At 42.4% G+C, this 27,521-nt stretch overlaps 2 protein-coding genes across 3 annotated transcripts in view; one reads left to right on the top strand and one right to left on the bottom strand.

Moving 5' to 3' along the window:
* The window catches only part of Atg16 (Autophagy-related 16), a 444,558-nt gene that overhangs the window by 25,613 nt on the left and 391,424 nt on the right, over nucleotides 1-27,521 (bottom strand). The gene's annotated exons all lie outside the window — the stretch shown is intronic.
* Nucleotides 1-27,521, top strand: part of Neo (ZP and PAN domain-containing protein neyo) — a 390,616-nt gene that overhangs the window by 352,500 nt on the left and 10,595 nt on the right. Inside the window, exons 8-9 of the mRNA XM_076803529.1 lie at nucleotides 14,702-15,038; nucleotides 17,922-18,587. Coding sequence (XP_076659644.1) covers nucleotides 14,702-15,038; nucleotides 17,922-18,587 — 1,003 coding nt within the window. The remainder of the gene's footprint in view (nucleotides 1-14,701; nucleotides 15,039-17,921; nucleotides 18,588-27,521) is intronic.

Here is a 27,521-nt window from a genome sequence, read left to right as displayed (position 1 = left end):
GCATATTTAAAATTTTCAATACAGGCTCAAATAAAAAAGTTTCGGAAAGTGCCATTTTTATTTTCCCTTACAATTCCTAGCAATTGAAATTTTTTCGAAATCCAGTTCTTCTAATCGCTCTGATCGTAATTGTAAATTGTAAACCAATTCTTCTAATTGCTCAAAAAAAGGTCAGCTCATTTGGTCCGATTTAAAACAAGTTACACTGTTTTGAAGAGCGTTCGAACACTTTCGTGAGCCAGTGTACGCGAGAAAGCGTGCGTTTATCATAGACAAAACATTCGTTCATAGTTCAATCTTTTTCATTGAAAGAGCGAGGCAACAATGGCAGCTATTACTCCACAGATTTCCGTCATAGTTTCCGGGATACATGGAACGGCGTCGGATCGGAGGTTCTAATGAGCAGGTCTCGTCCGTGCAAAAACGGGAATAAATTATCCGTCTTGTCGAATTGGCAAAGTTCGCGGGGTCGCGCCATCTATTTCTAAGACGCATCTGGGCTCATATCTTAACTGCTTGTTTGCCGCTCGAGAAAAGCGTTACACCGGTGCTCAGAAACTCGCGAGGTAGCACCTGTTACACCCGGAGACCGTCGTCGATCGAGCGTAGAACCAGCTGGGCCACCCGACACCCTTACATTAACTTTATCGTAATTACATCGAGCGGCCGTACATATAAACGCTAATACCAATGAGCGTCGCTGCGCGTGAGTGCGTTCGTACATGTGTCCTCGCGTGTGCATCGTCGGTGCACCGTCTAATTCCTTACACCTCGAGGTGCTTACCGTTCCCCAAGTTCCGAGAGACCTGGCTCCTCCCTGCTCTATTTCTCTCTTCCCCCCACCCTCTCTCTCTCTCTCTCTCTCTCTCTCTCTCTCTCTCTCTCTCTCTCTCTCTCTCTCTGTCTCGCCTTTCGGTAGACATCGGGGATAATCTCATCGTCATGATTTCTCCCGAATCGCCACCGAGAAATATCATTCGTAACGGAGCCGGTGAACGCGAACTGCACACTCGTGATTTTACTCGCAGTTTCTCTCTCTATCTCTATCTCCATCTCTATCTCCGTAGCTCTCTAGCTCTCCCCGAAGTGATTTGATGCCTCGTTTCAATTAATCTTGTTAACCGGAGATTCGCCGGAGCCCGTCCCCGCTACTGCGACTGCGGCACGGCAATGGAAAGAGAGAAAATCGCGCAGGTAACGCAAGCCAGTGCGCACCGGGATCGTGTAACGCGTAAATATATTTGTGTCAGAGGGAACGTTTGCGTCTGTGATTAGCAGCCATTCATTCCGGTAATCGCGCGCGCGCGCAAAAAAAAAGAACGGTTTGTAATTATCGCCACGCAGAGATTGAAATGGTTTAGCCGTCGTCGGTGGAGCGACTATGCAACGAAGTTATGTTCGACCGGGCAGAAATATTAACGGCTCGCGGTACGAGATTGCATTATTCCTTTTTTCCTCAAAGTTTAGTCAAATAGTCAGATTCAGCAGGACCTTTGCTCTTGCGGTGTTGATAGAATTTTAATAATCGTGACATATAACATTTAGTGGCGTCGGTTTGATTTGTGTTGACCCTTTGCACTTGGGTGCCCCCTCTAAGGGGACATTGTGAGTCTATAATCGATGGCTCAGAGTGCAAAGGGCTCTGCGGGGAGTGCAGAGTGCTTTTAAAGTCACGGTGCGAATTAAATTCTGGTAGCGAACGTGTGAAAATAAGTCTGTAGCTAGGATTATAAAAATTTTAATGTAGAAAAATTGTCGAAAATCGGAAATTCGGCGTGCCGATGCTCCCTGGAGCCGGTCTGCGTCGATAAAAATGGTCTCTGGCCGCGTTGCAAAGAAAGGAGTTGCGAAAGGAAAAGTGGAAACGAGAAAATTTCGAGCAGCATGGAGGAAGATCGTAGGTGTGTTATTGGACGCGAACGTCGCTGGTGAACGAACGACTCATAGTGGTGCACTTTGTTCGTTCTGTCGCGGAGGGGTTGAAGACGAGGCCCGGCGGTGGGTTATGTATTGGCACATGTACGTAATTGTAGCCATTTGTCGGGAAAGAAAAAGACTGGCGAACACTGTGAGGGATGAAGAGAAAGAAAAAGAGAGAGAGAGAGAGAGAGAGAGAGAGAGACTGTGAGAGAGGGGTGGCGAGACCGGTTGCAGCCGGGAAAAGTCGATGCCGACTGGGGAGGGAAAGAGAAATTCGAAGAGCGGGGAGGGTGTCTCGTCCGACAGTCGCGGCTGAACACGCAATGCATCACGGGATTGCGTAGACAGCACATATCTCCAAGCAATACCGCGCGAATATGCCCCGGAATACCCGGGCAATGGTTGCTTGTATCTGGAAACGCTAAAAAGCCTCTTTTCACAGCCATTATCACCTTCCATCATGACCCATCCCCCGTGTCATTCTGACAATTACAGTGAATTCTCGATATATGTCAACAGCACGGGTCTTGTCAGCAACAGCCTCTTTTCACAGGCATTATCACTTTCCATCTTGACCCATCCCCCGTGTCAGTCTGACAATTACAGTGAATTCTCGATATATGTCAACAACACGGGTCTTGTCAGCGACGTATATCGTCCAGGAGACATACCCCGAGTCGTGTTACGTTTACACTCCTCGACCCCCGAAGCCTCTCGAGCTTTCTGGCCCATCACGGGGTACACGCCACGGTAGTGGGGATAATTCCGCGACGTTTATCATCCAGGCCTTGGCGACATATGTATATACGCAAATCACTGTATCAATTTCTCACGATTAATCGATTGAAACTTTGTTTCAAATACTTTGTCAGTGAATTCATCTATAATCTGTAGGGGTGGTTTTTCAGACTTGAACGCATTTTGATTATCTGTAAACGACCACGAAATTTTTTGAAGATAGGGTCACCCATTTGTACACCTAACAGCAATAATAGTATTAGAACAGCTCTGACTTTCTAGAAGTAGCGTCCACGAAACAATGGATACTTTGAAAAAATTCAGGGGATAATTAGTTGGCACAACGAACGAAGCTGTCCGAAGGTACACAGTGCTCTAAGATGGAAATTATAGCGGGACACCGTACCCGGAAGTGTATCTGAAATGTTAATCTCGATAGTCAAGGTGCAGGAGCCTCCCGCTCGAATTCGGGTCCCCGGGGACCCATCAGCGTAGCCAGAATCTAACGATAATGCGTGCCAAGCGAATATTAGTACACGACAAGCGTGCATCATTAAAATTCACTGTGGCACGCGAGGCTGTCTATCGTCCACGAAAACGAGCATCCTCCAGAATTGCAGTAAAGAACCGTTCATAGTTTGCACTATACTAATTGGGGGCGCTATATTTAAAATGTTCATTACGGGCCCAAACAAGAAAGTTTCAAAAAGTGGAATTTTTATATTTTCACATAATTCTTACCAGCCGCAATTTTTCGGGCGTCATTTTGTAAATCAATGCTTGTAATTGCTCAGAAAAAAAGTCAAGTCATTTGGTGCAATTTAAAAAATTTATTCTGATTCAACCCCTTGCCCTACAATATCGAGTCATACTCGTGATGAAGTTTCTTAACAGAGTCTAATAAATATGTATGTTATTCATTTCATTTAAACCGAAATAAAATTATATTTTGGAGTTGTTAATGTACACCTATTGAAGAACGTATAGGCATACAGTACATACAAATTTTCTCCTTTTTTAAGGAAATTACGAATTACAAAAAAGTTCTAGTCACTGAAACCGTAAAATAAATCGTAGCGCAAGGGCGTACGAATACTTTCGTGGGCCACTGTGTACCAATGGAAAGCGTCACTTGATTACGTGTAAATTGCGAAAACCTTGTATAAATCAGGCGAGCCATCTTTTTGTCGGGGAGTGTAGCAGGGGGATGAAGTCTCGCCGACGATCAAGAGGAAAATTTCGTCGTGCGCGCCTGCGGGAGCGATAAAACACGTGTATGGGGACACGGTTACGTTGGTTTTGCGAATGGCTCGGCGTTGATCGCTGTGTGTGCGCGAGAAAGAAACAGAAAGAGAGAAGGAGAGAGAGAGAGAGAGAGAGAGAGAGAGAGAGAGAGAGAGAGAGAGAGAGAGAGAGTTACCAGGGGAATGAGCGTGCAAGGTAAAGCTGTAAAACTTAAATTGATCCGCTAACCGTCGCGGACGATAATGGGCAAACGAGGAAACATTATAAAATCCGTGGGGCGACTATGAATCCGATAACTGGTCGCGTGCAATCCGGCATTGGGCGTTTCCCGTCACGTACGCCGTATTTTCTGTACGCGAGTGGCCGTGGCGCCGGGCACCGGACCCGAGGAATACTAATTTGCATTACTCTTTCGCGGCCGCGTGGCTCCCCCTTTTGCGCACATGCCCCGACATCGGCGGAATAATCCGCGGATAAGCGGCGATATTAACGATCCCCCTCGTAAAAACAAAACCGCCGCCGAGCACCGGCCCTTCGTACGCCGAGACGAAACTGGTTCGTATCGACGACATTTTTCCACCGGAAATGAACTAATCAGCGACCCGGATTGTCCAAGCGCCACTCCCCCCCCCCCCCCCTCCTAGTATACCGAACGAAATAATCAGTGGATCGCGCACCTTCACGCCAATGCAAAATTTGTTTAAATTGAACGAGAAAACATTCTTCCCATTTGACTTACATTCGCATGCAGATTTACATCCTTGCGAATTATGCCACCAGATTGGCGACATTCTGTGTTAAATCAATTTTTACATTGGAATCTAGCTGCACGGAATTTTTACTATTTTTGAGCGAAAAATTCGTGTTTGTAAATTACAAACATACAATGCTACTGTTGCAAAAAACATTGTAGTTAATGTGGAAGATGTATCAAGCATTGTAGCGAAAGCACTTATACACGAGTGCATACACGCATTGCGATAAAAGCAGTTACAGTGAATTCTCGATATATGTCCAGGAGACATACGCGAGCCGTATGCTCCATAAGCTCACAGATTATACCCGTGAGGGGCCGCGGTAGTGGGGATAATTTGCGCGACATTTATCACCCAGATCCTGGCGACATATATATATGAAAATGTATACAAGAATTGTACCCATAGATCAAAATTTTGTGGAATTTTTAAAACTTAACCGTGCCGAAAGCACTTCCTGGACGAATTTCTTGCACACTCTTCCAGATGATGACTTCCATTCGATGATCGTGTTGTCACTGTCATTCGACCCACCGCAGATCATCCGGCGTTGTTTCCCCAATTTTGCATTCGTTAACGAGGTTACGCGGACAATGCAGCGCGTGACGCTCCCAGCGAGCGGGAAATTTTCTTCGAAAAAAGTTGTGACGGTAAAGCGGTTTAAATACCGGCAGAAATTCAATTACGGCTGAAAAGCCGCAAGAACTGTGTGCCTCGTAAATGGTGCTCGTCGCGCTCCGGGGGCGAAATTACGCCCGGAATACCGGTCTGATTCTCGAAATCGCAAAAAATCGTTTTTCCAAGACGGTCGCGGCCGCACCTCGTCGAGATTGCGTTTATTTATTCGGCTTATTTATTTTAGAACGGGTCTCTTTCCGCGTCGATACCCCCTACTCCAACTAGTGATGGGAGTGATCCAATTCTTTCTCGCGAGTTTCGAGTAATTCGGTAATCGAAGAATTATATGAAAAAATCCAACCATTTGTTGGGATTGGGGGGTATCGGCGGACACTTAAGTGTGCATTACCGTACCTATGCAAAATCGACGTTGTTGAGTAGGCATCATTTAGAAATTGACGTTCCTTGAAGCTCATGTATTCTTGAGTACCATAACTCATCCGTGGACAATGGCATGTTTTTGGCCCAATGGCAAACCGAGTCGATTATATCCACGGCTAATTTGTTTACTGTTCTAGGCTTTCAAAAAATCTAGAAAATTTCTGTAATACTTACTGAAGTCTTTATTTTACTATGCAGTCGTTGGCGCGTGAAATGTTTGAAGCATAACTGGGAGAAAATAAATATTCGAACGAAAGAAACTCAAAAGTGAAATTTTTGCGTAGACGTGAATGACCCATTGTGCCCACGGGGGGTTAGATACAATCATACTTGGTCATTAGTAATCGATACTAATTGAGAAGGATCATGCCCATCACTACCTCGAGCCGCCCCCGGGTCGATGGAAATGTAATGCGAGTTAGGGGAAAGGAACGGGGGCGCAGTCGATTCCGTGCGTATTGAAACACAATCGCAGACGAATAATATGAGATTCATCGAGATGCAGCGGGCCGAGTCACTTGTAATTCTTTTCCGTCGTTGCCTCCGGCGCCACCCCCGCGTTTTAACTCCCCATTCCACCCCTTTGTTCCAGCAGTTTCGCCTTACCCCGCCCAGACCGGGCTGATCCACGCCATCTTTTTTGTCTCGCCATTTGTTCGGAATCGCGGAAAGGTCGACGGGAGAATTACGATGCCGAACGAAGACGGAAAGAGTGAGAGACAAAGAGAGAGAGAGAGAGAGAGAGAGAGAGAGAGGGAGAGAGAGAGAGAGAGAATAAAGAGTCCCTTCGATGGTTAAAAAGAAAATCGGGGGAAAAGGGTTTGGGATACGAACATCGCTCTTGTCGAAGTTAACTTCGCATTTAACATCTGCCTAGCACGGTTAAAATTTCCCCCGAGGTTTACTCTAAGTTGTGCGCCGCGGCCGGCAAAGATCTTTTGTCTCTCGGTTCGTGGAAAGGAAATCAAGGGACTTTATGTCCTTGATTCGCGGAACACTTTATCCCTTGCACACGGCCTTCGCACAACGGAGTAAAACTTATTTTTCTGCACCGAGAACACGCGCCGCTTCTGCGCCAACGTGTACACCTGTGCGTTCCGTGCGTACGCGATAAACCGAACTGCTCCAGATTTTTTATTTTACAATTACTGAAATTGCAAAGATGCTTTCGTGGGAAATAAATATATTTAGGGGGACACGTACCATAACACGAACCGCACAAAATCCAGATAAATTCAATCTCGTCGTTTTGTATGAGACAGCATGACATATTAGACAAAGGAGACATGTTAGTAAGACGTACTAGTGAGACGTATTAGTTTATGTGACATGTTAGTCACTTTTCAGGCTCGGTAGGTTTAGTCTTAAGAGATTTCAGAACTCATTATGTGTTGGAGTGGAGGAAGCAAAAAATGTTTATGCACTGAGAAATTTTTTATGTCTTCATTTACAGCAATGTTTTACTGTGACAAAAATTAATTTTTCAGTTTAAGAGAATTTCTAACAGTCGGAATTTCGTTGAAATTATTTTTGGGAGTAGTTTAGACTGAGATTTGAGAACGTAAAATCCAAAATGGAGCTACAAATTTTTATCCAGATTTATTGATAAAAGTGTAAAAGATCAGCTCTTGGATGCCGTAAATTATCTCGTTAACTCAATCAATTTATTAAGCTGTATTATTTACCCCCAAAATTGTGTGATTTTTTCGGTGTTTCGAAAGCACGATATCTAAAATCGATTTACGAATCGAGTAAACAAATTTCAATCGGATCTGCTCGTGAAGGGGAAAAAAGTCTGCATAAATGTTCGCAGTTTAATTGAAACGCGTGGAACACGGGACACTTCATTTCTTCCGTGCAACAGTCTCAAAACATAAATTACTCTCGCGCAATTTGCATGGGAAACATCGTTTGACGTTTCTGTTAGCGATCGATGATCACGGAATGACGCGCAGCAACGCGTAAATCTTGTCGCCCAAACAATCACCGGCGGAATCTGCGAATCCGATAAAAATAATTCGCGATAAAAACGGTTCCCTGAACCGTGCACGCGCGGTATGAATAATAAACGCGGTTTCACCGCGTACATATCGTCCGCCAATTATTCGAGTCGCGAACAATTCGCTCGAAACATGTTGATTTAATAAACGCATAAATGGCTAGGACTTGTCGAGCTTCAAAATTCCCCTGTTCTATTTTATTTCTCCCGCGTATTTTTCGGAGAACTATCGCACGGATTTAGTCGACATGGTCTCCGCGGGGCTAACTTCTTTCAACGTGTCAGTCCTGCGTCATCGGAAGTTTAGATTTAAAAGATTTAAAAAGTTTCGGTGCTGCCGGACGAACTTAATTAATCCTTTAATGAAAACGGTTTAGTATTTCATACTGGAGTTGACGGAGTTGCGATTTTGCCTTCGCGGATTTAAAAGACTGCGCTAATGATATTTTATGAAAATCGCTGTAGCGTGTTCACCTTTTTGCACGAAGTTTGTCTACAACAATTTCAGAGTACTTTCTACAGTAATAAACTGACTGTGAATTTCATGCATTTTATATATTGTGATTGACCTACTGAATGTACTAAAAGAAGAAATGCATTTTCATTGAATTTGTCGTTTTCACAGTCGACTTGGAACATTTTTATAAAATATTTTCTCTGATATCGACATTGACAAATTAGCTTACGAAAATCAACAGTTTCAGAGTAGTTTCTACAGTAATGAACTGACTGTGAATTTTATGCATTTTATATATTGCACATATTGTTACATTGTGCTTGACTTATTGAATGTACTAAAAGAAAAAAAGCATTGTCACTGAATTTGTCGTTTTCACAGTCGACTTGGAACATTTTTATAAAATATTTTTTCTGATATTGACATTGACAAATTAGTTTACAAAAATCAACAATTTCAGAGTAGTTTCTACAGTAATAAACTGACTGTGAATTTTATGCATTTTATATATTGCACATATTGTTACATTGTGCTTGACTTACCGAATGTATTAAAAGAAGAAATGCATTGTCACTGAATTTGTCGTTTTCACAGTCGACTTGGAACATTTTTATAAAATATTTTTTCTGATATTGACATTGACAAATTAGTTTACAAAAATCAACAATTTCAGAGTAGTTTCTACAGTAATGAACTGACTGTGAATTTTATGCATTTTATATATTGCACATATTGTTACATTGTGCTTGACTTGCTGAATGTATTAAATGTAATAAGATTTTTCTAAAATATTTGATAAAAGACCCACAGTCTAGTAACCAAGCGTCTATAGAAATAAAAGTGTTTGTTGACTTTGGAATGCTTGGTCGATCATTTCCGGTTGGTGGAAAACGTTCCGGAAAATCATAGGCGCGATAATACGTGGTCCAGGTGGACGAAGGGCACGTCAACGGATTTTTCATCGATCGCATAAACAACTATTTGGTAATCGGTTGAACCGTGGCTGACCCTGGCTGACCCTGGCGCGCATTATAGCCGCCCTGACGGGAATTATGGAACCGAGTTAGTCTATCCGGCACACCGATCTTGGATTTAATAGAGACTGTGTGGCCAGGGTCGAGTGCGCGATAAAAAATGGGATCGTGATAATCGCTCGAAAGAACCGCAGGTCGATTCGATTATACGTTCGGTGAATGGGAGCGTTTATCGCGGCGAGCCGCATAAGGGCGCAGTGATTTTTCGACTTAGGTTTCGTTCCCGACGGAAAGCCCGGGCCGAATATTGAAATCATAACGCGCCAGCCATGAATATTATTCGGGCTCTAAGGCGATATAATTTAAAATCGATGGAGCGACGTGGAATAAATTTGGCACCCTACCGCTCACTTTGCGTCCTAAGCCCCGGTGTCGAGGGTTGGAGGGGGTGGCTACAGGGTACGCTAACGTCCGGGGCAAACTTCAGTTAGATAATGATAGCGGTTCAGCACCTGAGCTCCTCGTGATGGAAGTTTTCACTTCTTCGCTTCTTCGCTTCCCGCCCCCTCCCGTATCTCTTTTCTCGGATACTTCCTCTTTTTATCGGGAAAATTGAATAGCTGAATTGTTAATGCTTTAAGTGATTCGAAAAATTATGGCTCCTCCGTGGAACGGTCTCACTGTCAACCCTACATCGTATTTTTACTGCCCTTTCTAACGGATATGAAATGTTCGCTTTTAACATCAACGAAACACAACTTCTTTTCACGAATTAAAATTATTGATCAACGCATGCACCATTACACTCGACATTCTGGATTGTATCATGATCAAGTTGCTCTCCATTATGATATAATCAGGGATAAAAATCACAACGCAGGGATGTTTAAACATCGCAGTATTCATTTCCGATATTGAAAATTGGCAGCGCGCATCCGAATGTAAAATTTCATGTCACGTTTTGCAATCTTGAAATAATCCTAAAATTTACATGAGAGCATAACATTAATATGCAAATTACTAGATTACATGATTTGTTTTAAAGCAATGTTCGACATATTTTAATAATTGCGATTGCGACGAGTTGTTTGTTATTCAATATTAAAATTACAATATCATAAATGTTATTAACATTTGCGAGTATTCGTGCGAAATAAAAATCGTCTATATTTATTGCAAAAATATCCAAGAGGTAGACAAAAATGTGTTTCCTCTTTTAACTAATACGTTGAAAATAATATAATAATATTCTTAAATCCCTGTAATGTCTGCAAAAATATGTATTTCATTTTTGTCATAAATGCATAAAATCCGCAATCATTAGTCAACAGATCTATTATGAATATTGCTGTTTATCTTTCTGAACGCTTCAGGGCGTGACATAGTGTGCAAATAGTTTTAACAAATACGTGGTACGCATTTTTGCGTTTGCATATATTAAGCCTGTTTGCACAGGGCACGCACACGTCATGGATTATTCAGGCAAAACTGAAATTTGCAATTTTTTAACCACATTTGATACCGTTTGCCATAAACTCCACCGCAAGAAGGTAGCACGAAAAGTGTGTTAACATCGACGGTATTCGTGGTAGTTAAAAGCATTTGAACAAGATGTCTAGTTTCGAAAATATTCCCCTAGCGCATATAACATTTAAATGGAGTTATTAAAGGTTAAAACGCAGTCTCGCCATGCCACTCGACTGTGGAAGAAACTCCATCTTTTAATTGTACAAATATCGTTGGAAATAGAGCAGGATAGAGTGGTGTGTAGCATGCGCGGCGTAAAAGATTGGAAATCTGTGTTCGGATTCTGTCGCATCCGTCGTCGGGATGAACCGAAACGCAAACATTTGCAGTGCGATATTGTAATACACACCGGGGATATTTATATACACTCCAAAGTGTGCTCCAGATAAATATTTGCATAGCCGCAACATCGTTTCAGTGCCACGACGGGAAACAATTTTCTATAGTTATCGGTTACGTAGACTTTGAAAAATGAAATCAACCGACGTGTTTAAGAATTATTCCACCGACATCGATACTGATTAATTAGCATGGAAACATCGTATACCTCTGGAACACTATTCCAATATCAAATAAAAATTCTCACTGCTAAATAGACTTTTTCATATGTGTATTCCTTGAAGTAAAATTTAATCACAGTAAAGTGTTGATCTAAGCCGAACGGAGCTGCACGATCTAAGTCAGTTCGCCTGTCCTCGAACCGAAATTAGATTGAAAATGTATTTTCTCTTTCCATATTCACAAAAAGTTGAAAAGCGAAATAGTATAACAATATTACTTTTAAAAACTCCAATTTTTCAGCCTTCGTGTCTTTCATAATTGAAAAATAGATACAGTATTCTCGCTATTTAATCCAGTTCTCCAAAGAAAATATTGTTAATGGAAAAATCCTGTGTTAACTAGATTAAATAAGCACTTCTGTACTTCTGTATCGACATTTTTAACAACCATACCCGCGTTCCTCGTAGGAAAATTCAATTATTAAAATTAAATAAAAGCTCGTGCTTTCACATCGACTTTTTTAACAACCATACGGGTTCTTCGAAAGAAAATTCAATTAACAATGTTAAGTGAAAACTCGAACTTCTATACTGACATTTTCAACAATCGTACAGGTGTTGTTCTTCGGAGGAAAATTCGATAGAAAGCTACGAGAAAATGTAATTTCACGAATTCAGTGCTCGAGAGTGGAACAGGTTTTATCAGACGGATTAGAAAGGGGATGAAAAACCGTCGTTTTTCGCGCACTTCGCATTCATGGAGCCCAGGGTCATGCATCCATATTCCTATTAACTCTCATCTTGCTGCGAGCGCGGAGTATCGCGACGCGCGACGGTTCTCGCAGTATTTGCGTCCGAGCGGTGACAAAAAGGAGAACAGGAACGAACGGACAAACAAACGACGACTAAACGTTCCTATTCCTGCAGAAACCATCTGGCATTACGCTCGTCGCATGCAGACATTAACGACCGGGAAGAAATGGCTCGGTTGACTTGCCGGTAAATGGCAGTGAATTAGTGTTTTGCGGGCGCGGTGTGAATAATTCCAATCGAAGAGATTCGTTCAAAAACTGAGCTCGGAGAGATTTCATTTTTCGGAGGAAATCGCGAGAATTTATGACCGCTATACTGATCAGCAAACTCTATTGTTTCTCGAGAATTTCTTCTAACAGAAGTATCACGTTGAAACTGACCAAATCTGAGGGGACGATAACGAGTTGTGTGGACCAAATTTTGCAAAATTAGATAGAATAATCGAAATGCGTTCACTTAGAGTTTCGCAAAAACTCGTCGGACGAAATAAAATTGGCTTTTCAGCCATAGCAGTGGCTAAGCATACAAAATGGAGCCTTAAATCGGACTTGCCAAGAAGAATACGGCTTACCATAAGCTTCTCTCGACTTGTCAACGACTTTTTCCATGGTTTGCATTCAAAGCGCATTAGCATTTAAGGTGGCCACTCTCCTCCTTTTTTTTTCTGGGGCATCTGCTGAATTATTTAAACCACTTACGATTAGCAGTTTAATAAAAAATACGAACTACTTCTACAACGATCTCCGCAGTACTGAATTTCTTTAAAAACTACAATTGCTACGTCTGTAATCTTGGAATGCTAATTGCATCTTAACCGATCGCAAAGGAAAACGATGGCCATTTTTCGAGTACAGTAAAAGGAAAATGTTACTTTACCAATTTGTTAAATATTTTACTGTATTTGTCCTCCGGTGTAGACAGAATAAATACTGTTTTTTTTTTTTTAAAGAAATTGATGGAGCATGGTTGATGGTCTGTGCGGAACGATGCAATTAAAAGCGAGCAGTGCCAATACTTTTATTCGCGACAGGTCGCCGCGCGAGCGTGTATACGCCGTTTCGAGAAATACGCGAAAGGCGGTGGCAGAATTTGCGGTCGAGCGAGATTTGGCAAAGTAAAGCACGGAGTCTCGCGGAAATCCATTAACAAGCCACCATTACAATTTCTGGCCCGGATTCCAGTATGAGCCATTCAATCCTCCTTTATATAGAGCACCGGCACCGCGGTAACTTAATAAATTCGCATATTGTTCGACGGAGATCCCGCGATTTCGCTTTACAGTTTCGGTATAACGATAGTTTATTGTTACAATAACTTAATACCCGTGAGAGAGAACCGGAGAGAGGGGGGGGGGTATAGGATAGTCATTTTAACGGATCCCCGTGCAACAGGTCAATTTAATCGGCAACGTAACATTCCATCGGATCATCAAATTAAAAATATCTCTTTCGCGGCCATTAACTTATTGCAATAACGAGCCATCGACAGGCTCGCGCGTTTCCACGGGATGCGAGCGCGTCGAAAAAAAATTTACCGTTCCCCCGATTTTATCAGTGTGTCGTTACAGTGCGCCGACGGGATTTGAGAGCACTCGATTTTTCAATGCGTCGCTGTTCCAATTTTCAACGAACGACGATGCGCCGGCGTTATTGCATTACCAAGCTTTTCGGGACTACCGGCCAAGGAAGTCCTTTGTCATTCTCCTCGAAAATCATTTTCAAATTGCTTCGTGACATTACCAACAGACCCCATCTTTTACACAGTTCTTGTAATTTTTCTTACTGAAAGCAAAAACCAGAACATTGCACAGTTTATACTGTACATTTACTGTCGTATAAAATGCATATACAACCATCTTAAACAATTCTTTAATCGCGTTGCGCGACGATCTACTGTAGTCATCTAACAGATAGAACCAGTTACGCTAAACTTCACCTCAGGAAACCAGAAATTTTCAACTCTTTTTTATGTAACCCTGTAGCTTTTGGCGAGCAAATTCCGCAAAATCCGAGCTTCAATTCTAGGAGATCATCAGTTCAAAAGTTATGCGTGTGTAAAGGTGTGCAATTTTCAGCGTTCTTGACAGTGATCATCTCTTTTTTCGTGATATAAATAGAAAAAAATCTAGTATTTTTGGAAAGCAAACCCTTAAGTTTACCTAGAGCGATTAGAAATTGTAACAGGATTTTGTTCTTCAATTTTGATGCAGTGACAGACCAGCCAACTACTACGTCCATGTGCTAGACTATACAAATAATGGAAGATCTAATTTAGTGTATAAAGAATAAGTTAGTTTCGCAGAGACTTGAACGAGGGTTTTATTTCGTGTTGCAAACCCTTAAGTGTACCTAAAGCGATTATAAATTGTAACAGTATTTTGTTCTTCAATTTTAATACAATGACAGACCATTCAACTACTACGTCCATGTACTAGACTATACAAATAATGCAAGATCTAATTTAGTGTATAAAGAATAAGTTAGTTTCGCAGAGACTTGAACGAGGGTTTTATTTTGTGTTGCAAACCCTTAAGTGTACCTAAAGCGATTATAAATTGTAACAGTATTTTGTTCTTCAATTTTAATACAATGACAGACCATTCAACTACTACGTCCATGTACTAGACTATACAAATAATGCAGGATGTAATCTACTATATAGAGAATAAGTTATTTGCGCAGAGACTTGAACGAGGGTTTTATTTTGTGTTGCAGATCCGCTAACTACGTGAACGCAACGAAGCAATGTGACCTGTCGGACATGGACCGATTGACAGTGGCCGGATCGAACGCCTTCCAATCGGCCGAAGGATACGACTACCTCGAAAACCACTGCGTTGACGAACCCGTCAAGCTCTGCGAGTTCAAAAAGATCACCGGCCGTGTCCTGAAAACCGTGGACGCCGTCTACCAAGACGTCGGAACTGCCGAGGAATGCCGCGAGCTCTGCCTGAACTCGCCGTTCCGTTGCCATTCCTACGATTACGGTGGCACCGGTGACATGATCTGTCGTCTTAGCCACCACTCCAGAGCCACTCTTTCTGACATTCAGGTAAGAATGTAGATTGATGCCCCACTTTTCGTAATTAGTCGGATTCCTCCTCCTAATGGACCGCTTCGCGTGACAGCCAGAAGTTCAGACCCCGGAATCATTTGGCACTTCCAGTGCTGGATGTGCCAGCGCCGCGCATTCTTTCCTAATCGTATTGTCAACTGTGCTGCATGCACATTTTTCCGCGATTAGGTGTGTATAGTACACGAGAACACAGAGAGTATCATAAATTTTTTAGTTCTGGCTAAACTAAATCAACAACTTGCATTTTCGCCGCTTCCAAAAATCCATTTGTAAAACACAATAGTACAAAATACAAAACTCGTATTAAACAATCCATTATTATTGATAAACATCCACCAAACATGAAGTAACCGACAACGTTGGAATATTTGTATCTTTTTGTCTAAGAGAGCACAGTGTCATCAAGTACAGTTATCAAGTACAGTGAATTCTCGATATTTGTCAACACCACGGGTCTTGTCAGTGACATATATCGTCAAGGAGACATACTCGAGCCGAGTTATGTTTACCGAGGCCTCTAGAGCTTCCGCGGCCCCACTCGGAGTATACCGCGCGGTAGTGGGGATATTTCCGCGACGTTTATCATCGAGGCCTTGGCGACATATATAGAGAAATCACTGTACGTAGTAACATTTGACGTACACATATGTATACGCATAAAATTTGTGCGAAACAATCTATTATTAACTCTGAATCCGTACAAAACACCAACGATAACGTTTCTATCGTGTCAGAAACGTGTTGATAAAGCGAATGGTAACTTTTAACCAATACGGATGTATATGAAATTTTGATGAACCATTGTTGTAACGTTATAACGTGTGTAAAATCTGAAACGAATGAAAACGTTCGAATATCTAAATTTCCGTGAAAAATCTATTCACCCGGCGCACGGTAACTTGAAATCTCCTACACATATGCACAAAATTTGCACGAAACAATCCATTAACCATTAACACGCGTGAAACATGAAACGAATGATAACGCGTGGCATCTGCATAACACGGTTACGTGCTCGTCGAAGCTCGGGATCTTCGCATGAAATGCCCAACAGTTCAAACACTGGCAGCGCCAGGCGGCGTCCCGGCTGCATGAAAAATTGAATAAAACATTGATCAAACCTGATTTCGCCGCGGGTGGAAAACGATGTTTCTGAGCGTTAAATTTCTGCGCCGGGAACTTACTTTAATTCATTCGGCATGCGCGGGAGTAAAACAATTTAACGTCAATCCTGGTCGGTGGAATTCGCTTAGAAATCGTAGACCACACATTTCACACGTTCCACTCTGCCACGTACTCTTGAAAGGGCCGGTAGGGATTTTCTGTAAACCTGATTACACCGCACACGTGCAAACCAGGTCGAACAATTCGCCGAGAGCGCATTCGTGGAAAATCGAGTTTCCATCGCAGATGCTTACCCTATCGAGCCTGTGGGTGGCTCTTCAGCTCGTGCATACGAGAGAACGCCGCCTCATACCACCGAGGAAAGTCAAGACAAAGACTTTTCTTCTCGCCAACCTGTTGAAGAATCTGTTCACTCTATTTCCACTAGGCGTTTTCCATGTCGGACCGAATCACTGCGCATTCTTTCCTAATCGTACGAAAATTAATCGGTCTGACAAATCCGGGGACTATCATTATCGCCCGCTACAATTTTCAATGCGAAAAATATCTTCGTTTACCATAAAGTCACGTGCAACGATAAAACTCGTCGTATAGAAAGAAAATATTAATATAAACACGAATATGTTTGTTTCGCCATTCAGAATCATATTTGTATAATATATATACATATATTTTGACACTTGTTAAAAAATCCTGAATAGACTGTGGATTTTCGCACGAAATAAAAATTGTGTAAATTAATTCCAGGACACCAGAGCCACATAGAAATTTATTTTTAGTCATTTTAATGTGTCCAGAATGACAGAAACGGATTCCTAAAATCTTTTAGTGTTCTTACTGTTAAATTGTTGCTGTTTCATATATGATCTTCTGGTTTTTACATTCGCAAAATCCGCAGTATAATCTTGAATTATGTCGCGATTGAATGTCAGTGTCTCGAACAGACTTTTCTTCCCGGTTAAAGAAATATCTAAAGAAAGCAATTTAAATTTCTTTATAATTTTCACCTAGAGGTAGACAATTCTTCCTCCCCAAGGATTTATAACTCCTACAATTTCAAGTATTTTTAAATCATACTCTACGGTTCAAATAATGAAGAATACGTACACAAGACCGATTTCTCTAAAAAAATTGCCGAAGACCTACAAAATAACGCACCGCACCGGAAGACCCTCTAAAATTCCTTCAGGCATTTTGCGCTCGTCAGGAACAATCGGAACGGAAATCATAATTTGTTTACGTACACTGGTCGACGTCGCGTTTTCAATCCAGGCTATCGCGTTTCGTGTCCAAACGAAATTACTCCAATCAAATTGATTCGCTGAAAGAGTTCGACTTTCGAGCGCGTGCAACTGATATTCTAACGGGCCTCGAAAAGTATGTTTCGTAAAGCAAATGCTCGGATAATGGAATAAAGTAGAGCGTGGTCCAATTTGCCTGTGAAAAATGTCTGTGGCGCGCTGTATTGCGTGAACTGGATCTCGCTGCACGAATGGCTGCGAAAAGCCGACGCATGAATTGTTTATACCTAGACGGATCTCGTTTTCCTTGTAAATGCATAAAATTCGCAGTCAGATTATAATATATATATAATTTCAATAGGAAAGCTTTTCTATTGGTATCGAATAAATCAGAACGGTGCGCAAGGGAAGCTGAGAATCGCGCCTATGAAGATCGTATCGAAAAAATCGGTTCTGGAAATTTGCGAATGCGAAAATCTGTTTTTCGTTTCAGGCTCCGTACGTCGAGAAGCCCTACAGTTCAACGTACGAGTTGAGCTCCTGCTACAACGTCACCATCGACTGCCGTGCGGGCGACATGGTCACAAGGATCCAGACGAGCAAGCTGTTCTACGGTAAAGTTTACGTGAAGGGCTCGCCGAACTCGTGTGTGCAGGACGTGAAGGGCGCCCTGGAATTCGAGCTGCGAATGGCGTACGACGATTTGGAGTGCAACATCAGACAACAGGGCCTGGGTCGTTACCTGAACGACGTCGTGATCCAACATCACGACACGATCGTCACCAGCTCGGATCTCGGGTTGGCCGTCACTTGCCAATACGACCTAACGAACAAAACGGTGTCGAACGAAGTCGATCTCGGCGTCCACGGTGACATAACTCCAGCCTTGTCCGAGGAGGTGATCGTCGACTCGCCTAACGTCGCCATGAAGATCACCGACCGTGACGGAAACGAAGGCATCCCGACCGCCGAAGTAGGCGATCCCCTGGCGCTCAAGTTCGAGATCCTCGACCCTAACAGTCCTTACGAGATCTTTGTGAGAGAACTGGTGGCCATGGACGGCGTCGACTCCAGCGAGATCATTCTAATTGACGCCGACGGTTGTCCGACCGATCACGTCATCATGGGCCCGCTCTACAAATCGGCTACTACCGGCAAGGTAAGTCCTATGCTAACGGTTATCGTTCGTGATCCTCGAGAACCATCCCGACGCGACATGGGAAACCCGGCACACAAATATACAGTTAGCCTGCGCTCTCGACAAAATTCGAGCATTCAGTATGTCCGCGATTCGCTCGAGTATACAGGCCGTCCCGCATACCGTGGACATCGGCAAAGTACAGTAAAGCCTTGATCTAAGCCGAACGGAGCTACACGATCTTAGTCGGTTCGCCTATCCCCTCCACTGGGGGGCGTACCCCGCCAGCGGCCAAGAAGCTCGAGCTGCCCCGGTCCAAGAAAATAGTAGCCCTACACGATCTATGTCACAGCACGGACCCGAGGACTGGGCTTAGATCACGACTTTAACTGTAATTCAACACGCAAAAGTGAGAAAGATAGAATAAAAGTTCTTCATTTGACCCTTCGTTTCCGAGTGAACCGAATTTGAGAATTCAGCGAACCGGCCGACGCGTCTGATCATGACCGACCGATTCTACTTGTGGATCTTTAAACTCGTTTTTCTCGAAAACGAGGCGTGAAACAAAAAAATGTTATTCTTTCTTTTCGATTTACTTCTGCGCACAGAATTGCATCCCGATCGGTTGTCGGTATGCGGGACATGTATACGCTCCTGTGTAATTTCTGCTGGAAGAATTGTTACCTTTAACCACTTCTTTGGAAAGTTTTTCTTGAATCGGTATGATAAAAGTTTTCTGGGAGCGAGTTATTGGAGAACGGTTAGTAGAAGAGGTTCTGGAAGAGAAGCAGGATAGCTTTGAACTTGTGAACTAATTAAAATTGGTGTAGATTTCATTGGGAAATGTTCAGTATTTGAAACAATAAATGTAAACTCTTTTAGTATATTGGTTTGTAGCAATGATTGACTCGTTGTTACACAAAAATGAAAATGTTAACGGAATCGTCTCCTAAAAATTGGACATCGACAATCGGGAGCTTTTTAGTGCATTTTTTAGAGGCAACAGCAGTTTCATTCATAAGTCAACGAGTTGTCTTGAGCAACATTGCCTGACAACTTCTTTTGTGATGTTTACACAGAAGAAAATTATTGAACCTGTTTCTCATACAGCATAGTCATTAAAAAGCCTATTGACAGGTTTCCGGTGGTTAAGAGGCGCTAGAAATTCCTGCTAAAACAAGATTTATGGTTTAGATCATGACTGGACTGTGCATTTTTATAGACAATAAAAATACCATGGTCAATTCTAAAAACAAAAGTCGCAGAGTATTTCTCTTCTTATTAATTTACAATAGATGAGTCTAGAATGATGCAGCAATATTCTGAAATGTTTCCAATGTTTTTACAATTTTCTATTTTATCTATTCACTCATGTCATAAATTGTTGAAGAAGCTTACAAAAGCTCCACTAATTCTTCACATAAGTATAGTGGATCCAAAAAGTATGTAAAGACTAAATACCCGATTCTCGAAAAATTGCCTATATTTACACTGTGATAATTTCATAAAACATGATCGTACCACAATAAATGTGGACTCATTTTAAAGCTAGAAGCTTCTCCTTTCATAATAAATCGTTTAATTTATTCTAAGATTTATTACATGGTATAGCGAGCGAGAAAATTAAGACACTTTTCTTCTCGAAAACGCTGTACATTCGAATATCTGGAAAAACTTTGAAAAATTTTTCTCGTCACTCAAACCACTATAGATTTAAAGTTTGAAGCTTCCACTTTACAAAACCACCTTAAACAATGATATATGATCTTTTTAAACCGTTTTATCGGGTTTGGAATGAGAAACGTCCGGGCAACTTGACAATAGTAGATTTACTTGGTATATTTATTTATTTCGGTATAGTTATTTGCACAAAGTAACGTAAAATAGTCGCTTTTAGTGCTCCGTAAGTTAAAAATCGACAAATTTTCGAGAATCGGAAACGTGTTGATTAAATACTGGATCCACCGTAGATCCAAAGATGAGCACACCTGGACAATGACCGAATGACAAATTCGCTACACCGGAAACAAAGAGCTCTCCAATCGTCACCTTGCAATCTGTGTTCGCGAGAGGGCCGATCTAATAATCCATTGCCGCTCGTCAGTATGCGAAAAGATTAATGCGATCGCGGCGTTCCCGAGCGAAATTCCGATTCGCTGGTGACAGGTGTACCGTGGCAAACAGGCGGAGTTAATGCAACTGATTGACACTGATACCGTCGATACACGATGGCTGACCGTTATGGGAACCCGACGCGGCGCGGCGCGGCGGCGTTTTACGTTGATGCATGCAAATGGTTAGAAAGAGGAGGGGTAGACCTGATCGTAGTGGAAGAAGCCGCGAGAGAGTCAACCAGTTAGACCAACTTCATGCTAATCAATCACTCGGACGGATTTTACGACGGGAAGCAATTTGCTCGTGCCGTAATAGGTCGCATCCTTGATGCGCCGCCGTCTTAGCGATGACGCGTTATGACGTGCCGCGGAGGTTAGGTTTCCTACGCGAGGCCGGTCATTACTTTCTAGGTGTAATGTAATGCTCGTTGTCACGAAGAAAATTCGAGGAGCAAATAGTGCCTTGTTTCGGGATAAACGGGCCCTCTCGACACGTGTAACCGACGTCCGACGTCTCGCGGATGCATGCGCGACCAGCCGCAGAGCGTGAGAGTCGTGCTGCAAACATTTTAGTGCATAGCCGAACGAGGAACCCACGATGTTAATAGCTTGGTATACTGGGCCCTGAATCGTAATTTGCAGGGGAAAATTTTCGTACAGGACACCGTTGTTAAATATGTGCATCAAGTGCATCGTTGATTGTGATTTATTCGAAAAAAGGCTTCTCATTTTGTCAGCTGTATTGCCTGCAATCTTGCATCTCAATTTTTAGAGCGTTGAAATTAATGTAGAATTTTCATTGATATTGCGGATGGTGCAATTTTTGTAAATTCCTTATCTAGAATGAGAGGAAGTGAAATTTCAATGGTGCAGACTAAAAAGAATTCTGACAGAAGAATTTACTTTAAAAATAAAGTAAAAACGGTATTAATTGAGGCACCATAAATACATAAAGATCCCCAGTCTACTGATCAAAGCGATAAAGACATGTAGAACGAATTTTGACGAATGGACGAGGGTTGCTTCAAATTCTCTGGTTTAAAATTTAGTCTTTTTGGTATCTTGTGCGGCGTAATAATGCACGTCTGAATTTTATTAGGCAGCAAAGAAAAGTGTGAAAGCAAGTTTCAGGGTAGTGGGAACGTAAATAAAATTCCCTCGGGCTATCCCGGCCCATGTGTTCCAGTTACGAGTTAATACAATATCACTTACGAGGTACCGCAGAGACGTTTCCATTTTGATCTCTGTTTCCAAAGAAGCAGGAAGCAACGAGCGATAAGTAGGAAAATCAGTGCACCGCTGTGCGCATTAAAATAATTTTCCGATGGGCCGTAACTTCGTGGAAAATTTTGTTTTTCTCCACAAGGTCGACAAAACTCGCAAATTCCACCGTAAAAAACTATATTTAACGCTAGGTTTACTGTCAAAACAACGGGTTCCAATATTGTCAATCTAAAATTATTAAGATTCCAAGGATACATACATGAGAAATTAGTTAGCAAATTTATTTCTTCGGGTATATATTATTTCAAAAATATTACCAAAAATATGGGAAGCACGCTCTTTTTATCCATATAAAGTAATGCAAAATAGTCACTTTTGGTGCTCCGAAAAACCTAATGTTAATGTCGAAGAATTATCGAAGAATATACATAAATACACTAGAATATACTAGCTAGAAGAAGAAATAGATAGTATATTTTGCTCATCAAGTATCCATCATTCAAGCACACATTCCGAAAAAGAAAACGCATCCAACCGCCTCTTAGATTTCCATTTGCGAAAACCAGCCGGTGAATTCTAAACAGAGATAGATTCGCCAAAGGGACGAAGAAATGCAGTCAAACGTGTTCTCCGAGCAGGAACTGAAAGACGAATGATATTACTCGTGTAACGACGATTCGAACATTCGTATGATTATGTTAAGGTGTCAAAACACCGCTGATTTATCAATGAGCTGCAACTGTAGGTGTCAAACACAGAGTCGCGTCACGCGACTGTAAATCATAAGGGATAGATCGATTCGATGCAACCTGCGATTCCCACAAAAAAGAAAAAAAAAAGAACGTGGCCTCTCCTAATTACACTTACCGTTCAATTTTTATTACAATAAATAACTGACTTCGATTGTACAGAATTTTTGAGGTTTGGCAGTCAAAGTGTTAAACATTATCGGCCTATTTTAGCGCTAAAAAAACGACTGGATAGTATTCTCGAAGAACAGAATGGAAAAGAGTTGGTGCAATTGGAAAGAGTAGGAGCAAATATCAAAACAGGATTGTACCTAGACAGACAGACACACACACACACACACACACACGGTTTGCAATCAACAAGAAAACTCTGAAAATGCGACTTGCCCAAGATCCGCATTTTCCGTTTCGGACTTCTCGTTAGGACGATCGGTATCGAGTCGGTTCGGCCCGGTGTTCGATCGAGCGTGTTCCTAGATCTCGTTTTGGGCGACCGTACACGTTTGCGGTTCATCTGTCGACGAGTAAAACAAACGGATCGTTAGGATGGGTTACTGGGTAAAATGGGTAATCTGGAACGGGAATAAGCGCGGTATAATTTTCTTCGAATCCTAACCAGCACGAAAAGTGAACACGTTATTGGTAGCCGCTTAGTTCTGCTAGCATCGGAGATCTTGTGCAGTTAAGCGTTCGATAGTACAGTGAATTCTCGATATATGTCAACAGCGCGGGTATTGCCAGCGACAGGTATCGTCCAGGAGACATAACCGAGCCGTGATATGTTTACAGTCCTCTACGAGGCCTGCTTCGTGGCCCCTCACGGGGTATACAGTAGTGGGGATAATTCCGCGACGTTTATCATCCAGGCCTCCGCGACATATACAGGGAAATCACTGCATTTTGTAACTGTTTCAATGCCTTCTTTAACACGTTGTTTGTCCAGGTTTTAAAACGAATTTTTACGTTAATATATTCGTTGTACCAAATTTAATTACGATCTCTAAAATGCAAGAAAGTTGGAGAACAATATCATAGATTTAATTTTTTTCAATTTCTATTTCTTTAAATAACTTAATTTGATTCTATGGAATTTTTGAGGTTTCTAGTTTGGCAGTCAAAGTGTTGAAGTAACCAATTGGATCTACCAAAAATGGACAATTTTTCAAAATGCAGTTCCTCGTCTTCTTCGAAAGAGAACTTCGCGGAAAACCATAAAAATATATATTTCTAATGACACAGTGTGTGACACTGAAAAGTGAGAAATTGTCCACAGAAGTGACGTTTCTTAACACGGAATAGGATAAAACTCCAGTTCTTTGTCCTGATTAAGGAGAGATCTTTTCCAAGAAAATCATCATAGAAGTATGAAACGTCACGGGATAAACGTCTTATAATCCTTGCTCTCGTAGAATTTGTCGGAGCACCATTTTTTCCGGGTTCTAACAGTAAAAGCCGGGCCGACAGCGGCACGATGGCTGAAGACTTCCTAGATCTCGTTTTCGGCGACCGTACGCGTTTGCGGTTCATCTGTCGACGAGTAAAACAAACGGATCGTTAGGATGGGTTACGGTGTGGCAGAGGGACAGAGAGGGGTTCGACAACTGAGGAGGCATGCCGCCTCGTTAACTCGTCGTTCCACATCATTTGCTGGCGCGCGAGCCCGTGGCCGGGTTCTGCCGCGCCGAGCAATATCGCTTTATTAGAAAGTAATAACAGTCCGGGGCTGGAAGAAACGGCAAATTTATACCCGTTAATCCAGAAAAGACGGGGCGCATCGAGATATATCACCGAGTCGTGTGCCTCCCCGACACCCGAGCGACCGGCGGGCCGGTTGCAGGTTACGTACCCGGTTCCATTCGTACCACGATCTCGTACCACCGATTCTGCAGATCACGCGAGCTAACCTCATTTCCTCCCGAGACTTGTCCAAGTAACGAGGCCTGGATCTACGAATGGCCGGGCTGTGTACGTGCCCGCCCCTACACAGGAAATTACAATTCGTGGAACAAGAATCTAACTAGAAGAAGCGCCGCGGAAGAGCAACGAGACACAACGAGAGAGACAGACAGAGTCGCGAGTCGGTCGCTCCTCCTCAACATCGCCCAACGCCATTTACCCGAAGCCACGGAGTGATAAAACGACTGTCACGGCCGTTTGTGATGTATACCGGCCTGTCGATGGACATTTATCCGTGACGAACGCCGCGGAACGACCGCGATATAATATTAGGTGCGCGCGAACCCTTCCCCTTACCCCTGGCGTCGACTCGCTCGATTGATGGCCGTGAACTCACCACACACTTTTGATTTATCTGGACTTAATACCGCGGTTAGCTCAGACTATATATTACACACGCGATCCTAACCGCAGCCACGTGACAGGAAGATAGCGCTGCGGACGCGGGGTGGTCCGCCTAGGGCTCGCCGAGCTGATGTTGCATTCGGTCCTCGGTGAACTATGTTTTGGGTGCTGTTTTCATGGTGTCGAATGTGTTCCAGGAAAATATTTTTACCAGCACATTTTTGGGGGATTTTTGTACCCGCATAACGAGTTTAGACCCTAATGGAAATGGGTATTTATAATATAAGAAAATAACGCACTAGAATGCAACGTATCTGTTCTTTATTAAAACGAAGAAGAACCAGTCAGAAGACGTCTGTATAGTTTGCAAGCCGAAACTGAAGTGAAGCTACAGAGAAAGTTTTAGGGGGAAGAAAAGAAACCTCTGTTGGGTCCACTCGGGAAAACAGATGTGGGAGGACCCTTAATTTATTACTCAGGGCCTCTTTTAAGTGTAAGGTTGCAGGCCTTCCACTTCTGACCAGGGTCAATAAATAAAGACCCGAGGACCGTTAAAATATACCAGGACACTCTCAGTATCCTTCAACACTCGACTTACTTTTGTTGATGTTCCAACAGACCCGGAGGAATTTATTCTTCAACATTGTGCTCACCTAACATTCAAATTGTTTGACGTGCGTTGCTCCACAGGGATGACAAGACTGAATTTATTTAATTCCTTTCCTACGCTTTTATGGACATATTTTTGAGTAAACCGTAGACGATCACACTACAGTGATTTCTCTATATATGTCGCCAAGGCCTGGGTGATAAACGTCGCGGATATGTCCTGGACGATACACAACGCTGGCAAGACCCATGTTGTTGACAAATATCGAGAATTCACTGTATCAGAGCTAGTTGCACGAATCGATGGGTTTACACTGGAACAATTTATTTTTAACATTGAATCCATCGAGCATTTAAAGTTTGACACCGATTGAAATGAATTCTCGACAAGTTTTTAATTGCATCGAAACGGTGAACAACCTTTACGTGGAAAAGATTGCAAGTTTTATAGCGTATCACATGTACAGTCAGTGACGAAAGCCTGCATACAGCTGCTGAATGTCATACATTTAACGCTAGATTTACGGGACCCGTCACAATGACGGGTTCTAATATTTTTAATTCAATATTGTTAAGATTCTAAGGATGCATACATAAGAAATTATTTCTTATTAGCAAATTTATTTCTTTGGGTATATGTTATTTTAAAAATATTGCTAAAAATGTGGGTGGCACGTTAATCTTATTTAGCAAATTTATTTCTTTGGGTATATATTATTTTTAAAATGCTAAAAATGTGGTTAGCACGCTCGTGTTATTTTTATAAAGTAATGCAAAATAGTCGCTTTTGGTGCTCCGTAAACCTAGTGTTAAAGAGAGATATATAATATTCCTATCTTTATTATAGTCGAAAAAATTTGATTGAGTATAATATGGATATTTTGCGTCCTCCAAACCCGTCGTTCTCTCTCGGAGTCTATCAAAATTTTGCCAATAAATAAAATTTGATAACCACAAAGTGTTAAAAACATATTACAGTATTATCTATTATGCATAACATGTAGACTTCCATGATTGAATGCAAGTATAAAAATACTCATTCAACAGCACCACTTCTATTTCTTCCGGCTTGGAACATTCTGTTTTTTAATCTTGAATACCGCTAAACGGTCTTCCTTTAGCACGCACTCATCTCAATTATATTCAACGACGATCCGGCCAGCCGGTCAGAAATCCTGACATTTCATTAAACCAGAGGATGTCGTAGGTGATCTAACCGATTTTACGGCGCCATAACCGTTAACATTTTTCCATGGGATCGATCGTTTCCCTGAAAGCGGAGGAACGCGAGACGATACGCATAACAATAAAACCTAAACAGGTGTTTTACGCGACGTCGGGATGGGAACTTTTTCGTCCGGGCATGGTAACAAGAAGAGACAGAGGCCCGTCTTCCCTTCTCACATAAATAAGCGACATTGTAAGCAACAAAGATCGAAATTTTTCTAAGTAATCCGCGCGCAAGAACAGGACGTACGTTGGTTTACCTAGAAACCGTTGGTCGCGAACGGGTTAAGTGCCCGGTTCTTATTGTGCCGTGGCGTCCGAACAGTCTTGTACTTATCGCGTTTACCATTAATGAGATTTTCTCAGGTTGCGAACACGTTGTTTTTTCGACGCTTCTCTCCCATCATTCTCCCCCCTCCCCTCCTCTAGCGTTACTCGTTAAGCGTTTCCGTTGAGCATAACGCCGGGAACAGGGATAATTAATAAACGGAATCGGCGATTACGGTAGCGAGCGATACAATTATAGCTCGCTGGGAGATAAAGTTCCTCCCCGGGGGTTTCTACCGTGACGTGCAGGAGAGTCGACGAGCCGGTGGAAACTCGCGTGTGCGGGTCAAAGCGAAGCCGGCGGACGAATTGTTTTCCTGAAAATGATGCGCGCCGCCGTAAAAACGTTCCGCGGCGCGAAAACACTTAACAACATTACCGTGCGAACTCTCGTTCCCCGGACG

Source organism: Halictus rubicundus, chromosome 18 (genome assembly GCF_050948215.1).
Source record: "Halictus rubicundus isolate RS-2024b chromosome 18, iyHalRubi1_principal, whole genome shotgun sequence".
NCBI classification, from domain to species: domain Eukaryota; kingdom Metazoa; phylum Arthropoda; class Insecta; order Hymenoptera; family Halictidae; genus Halictus; species Halictus rubicundus.
This window is presented reverse-complemented; position numbering and strand designations above follow the sequence as displayed.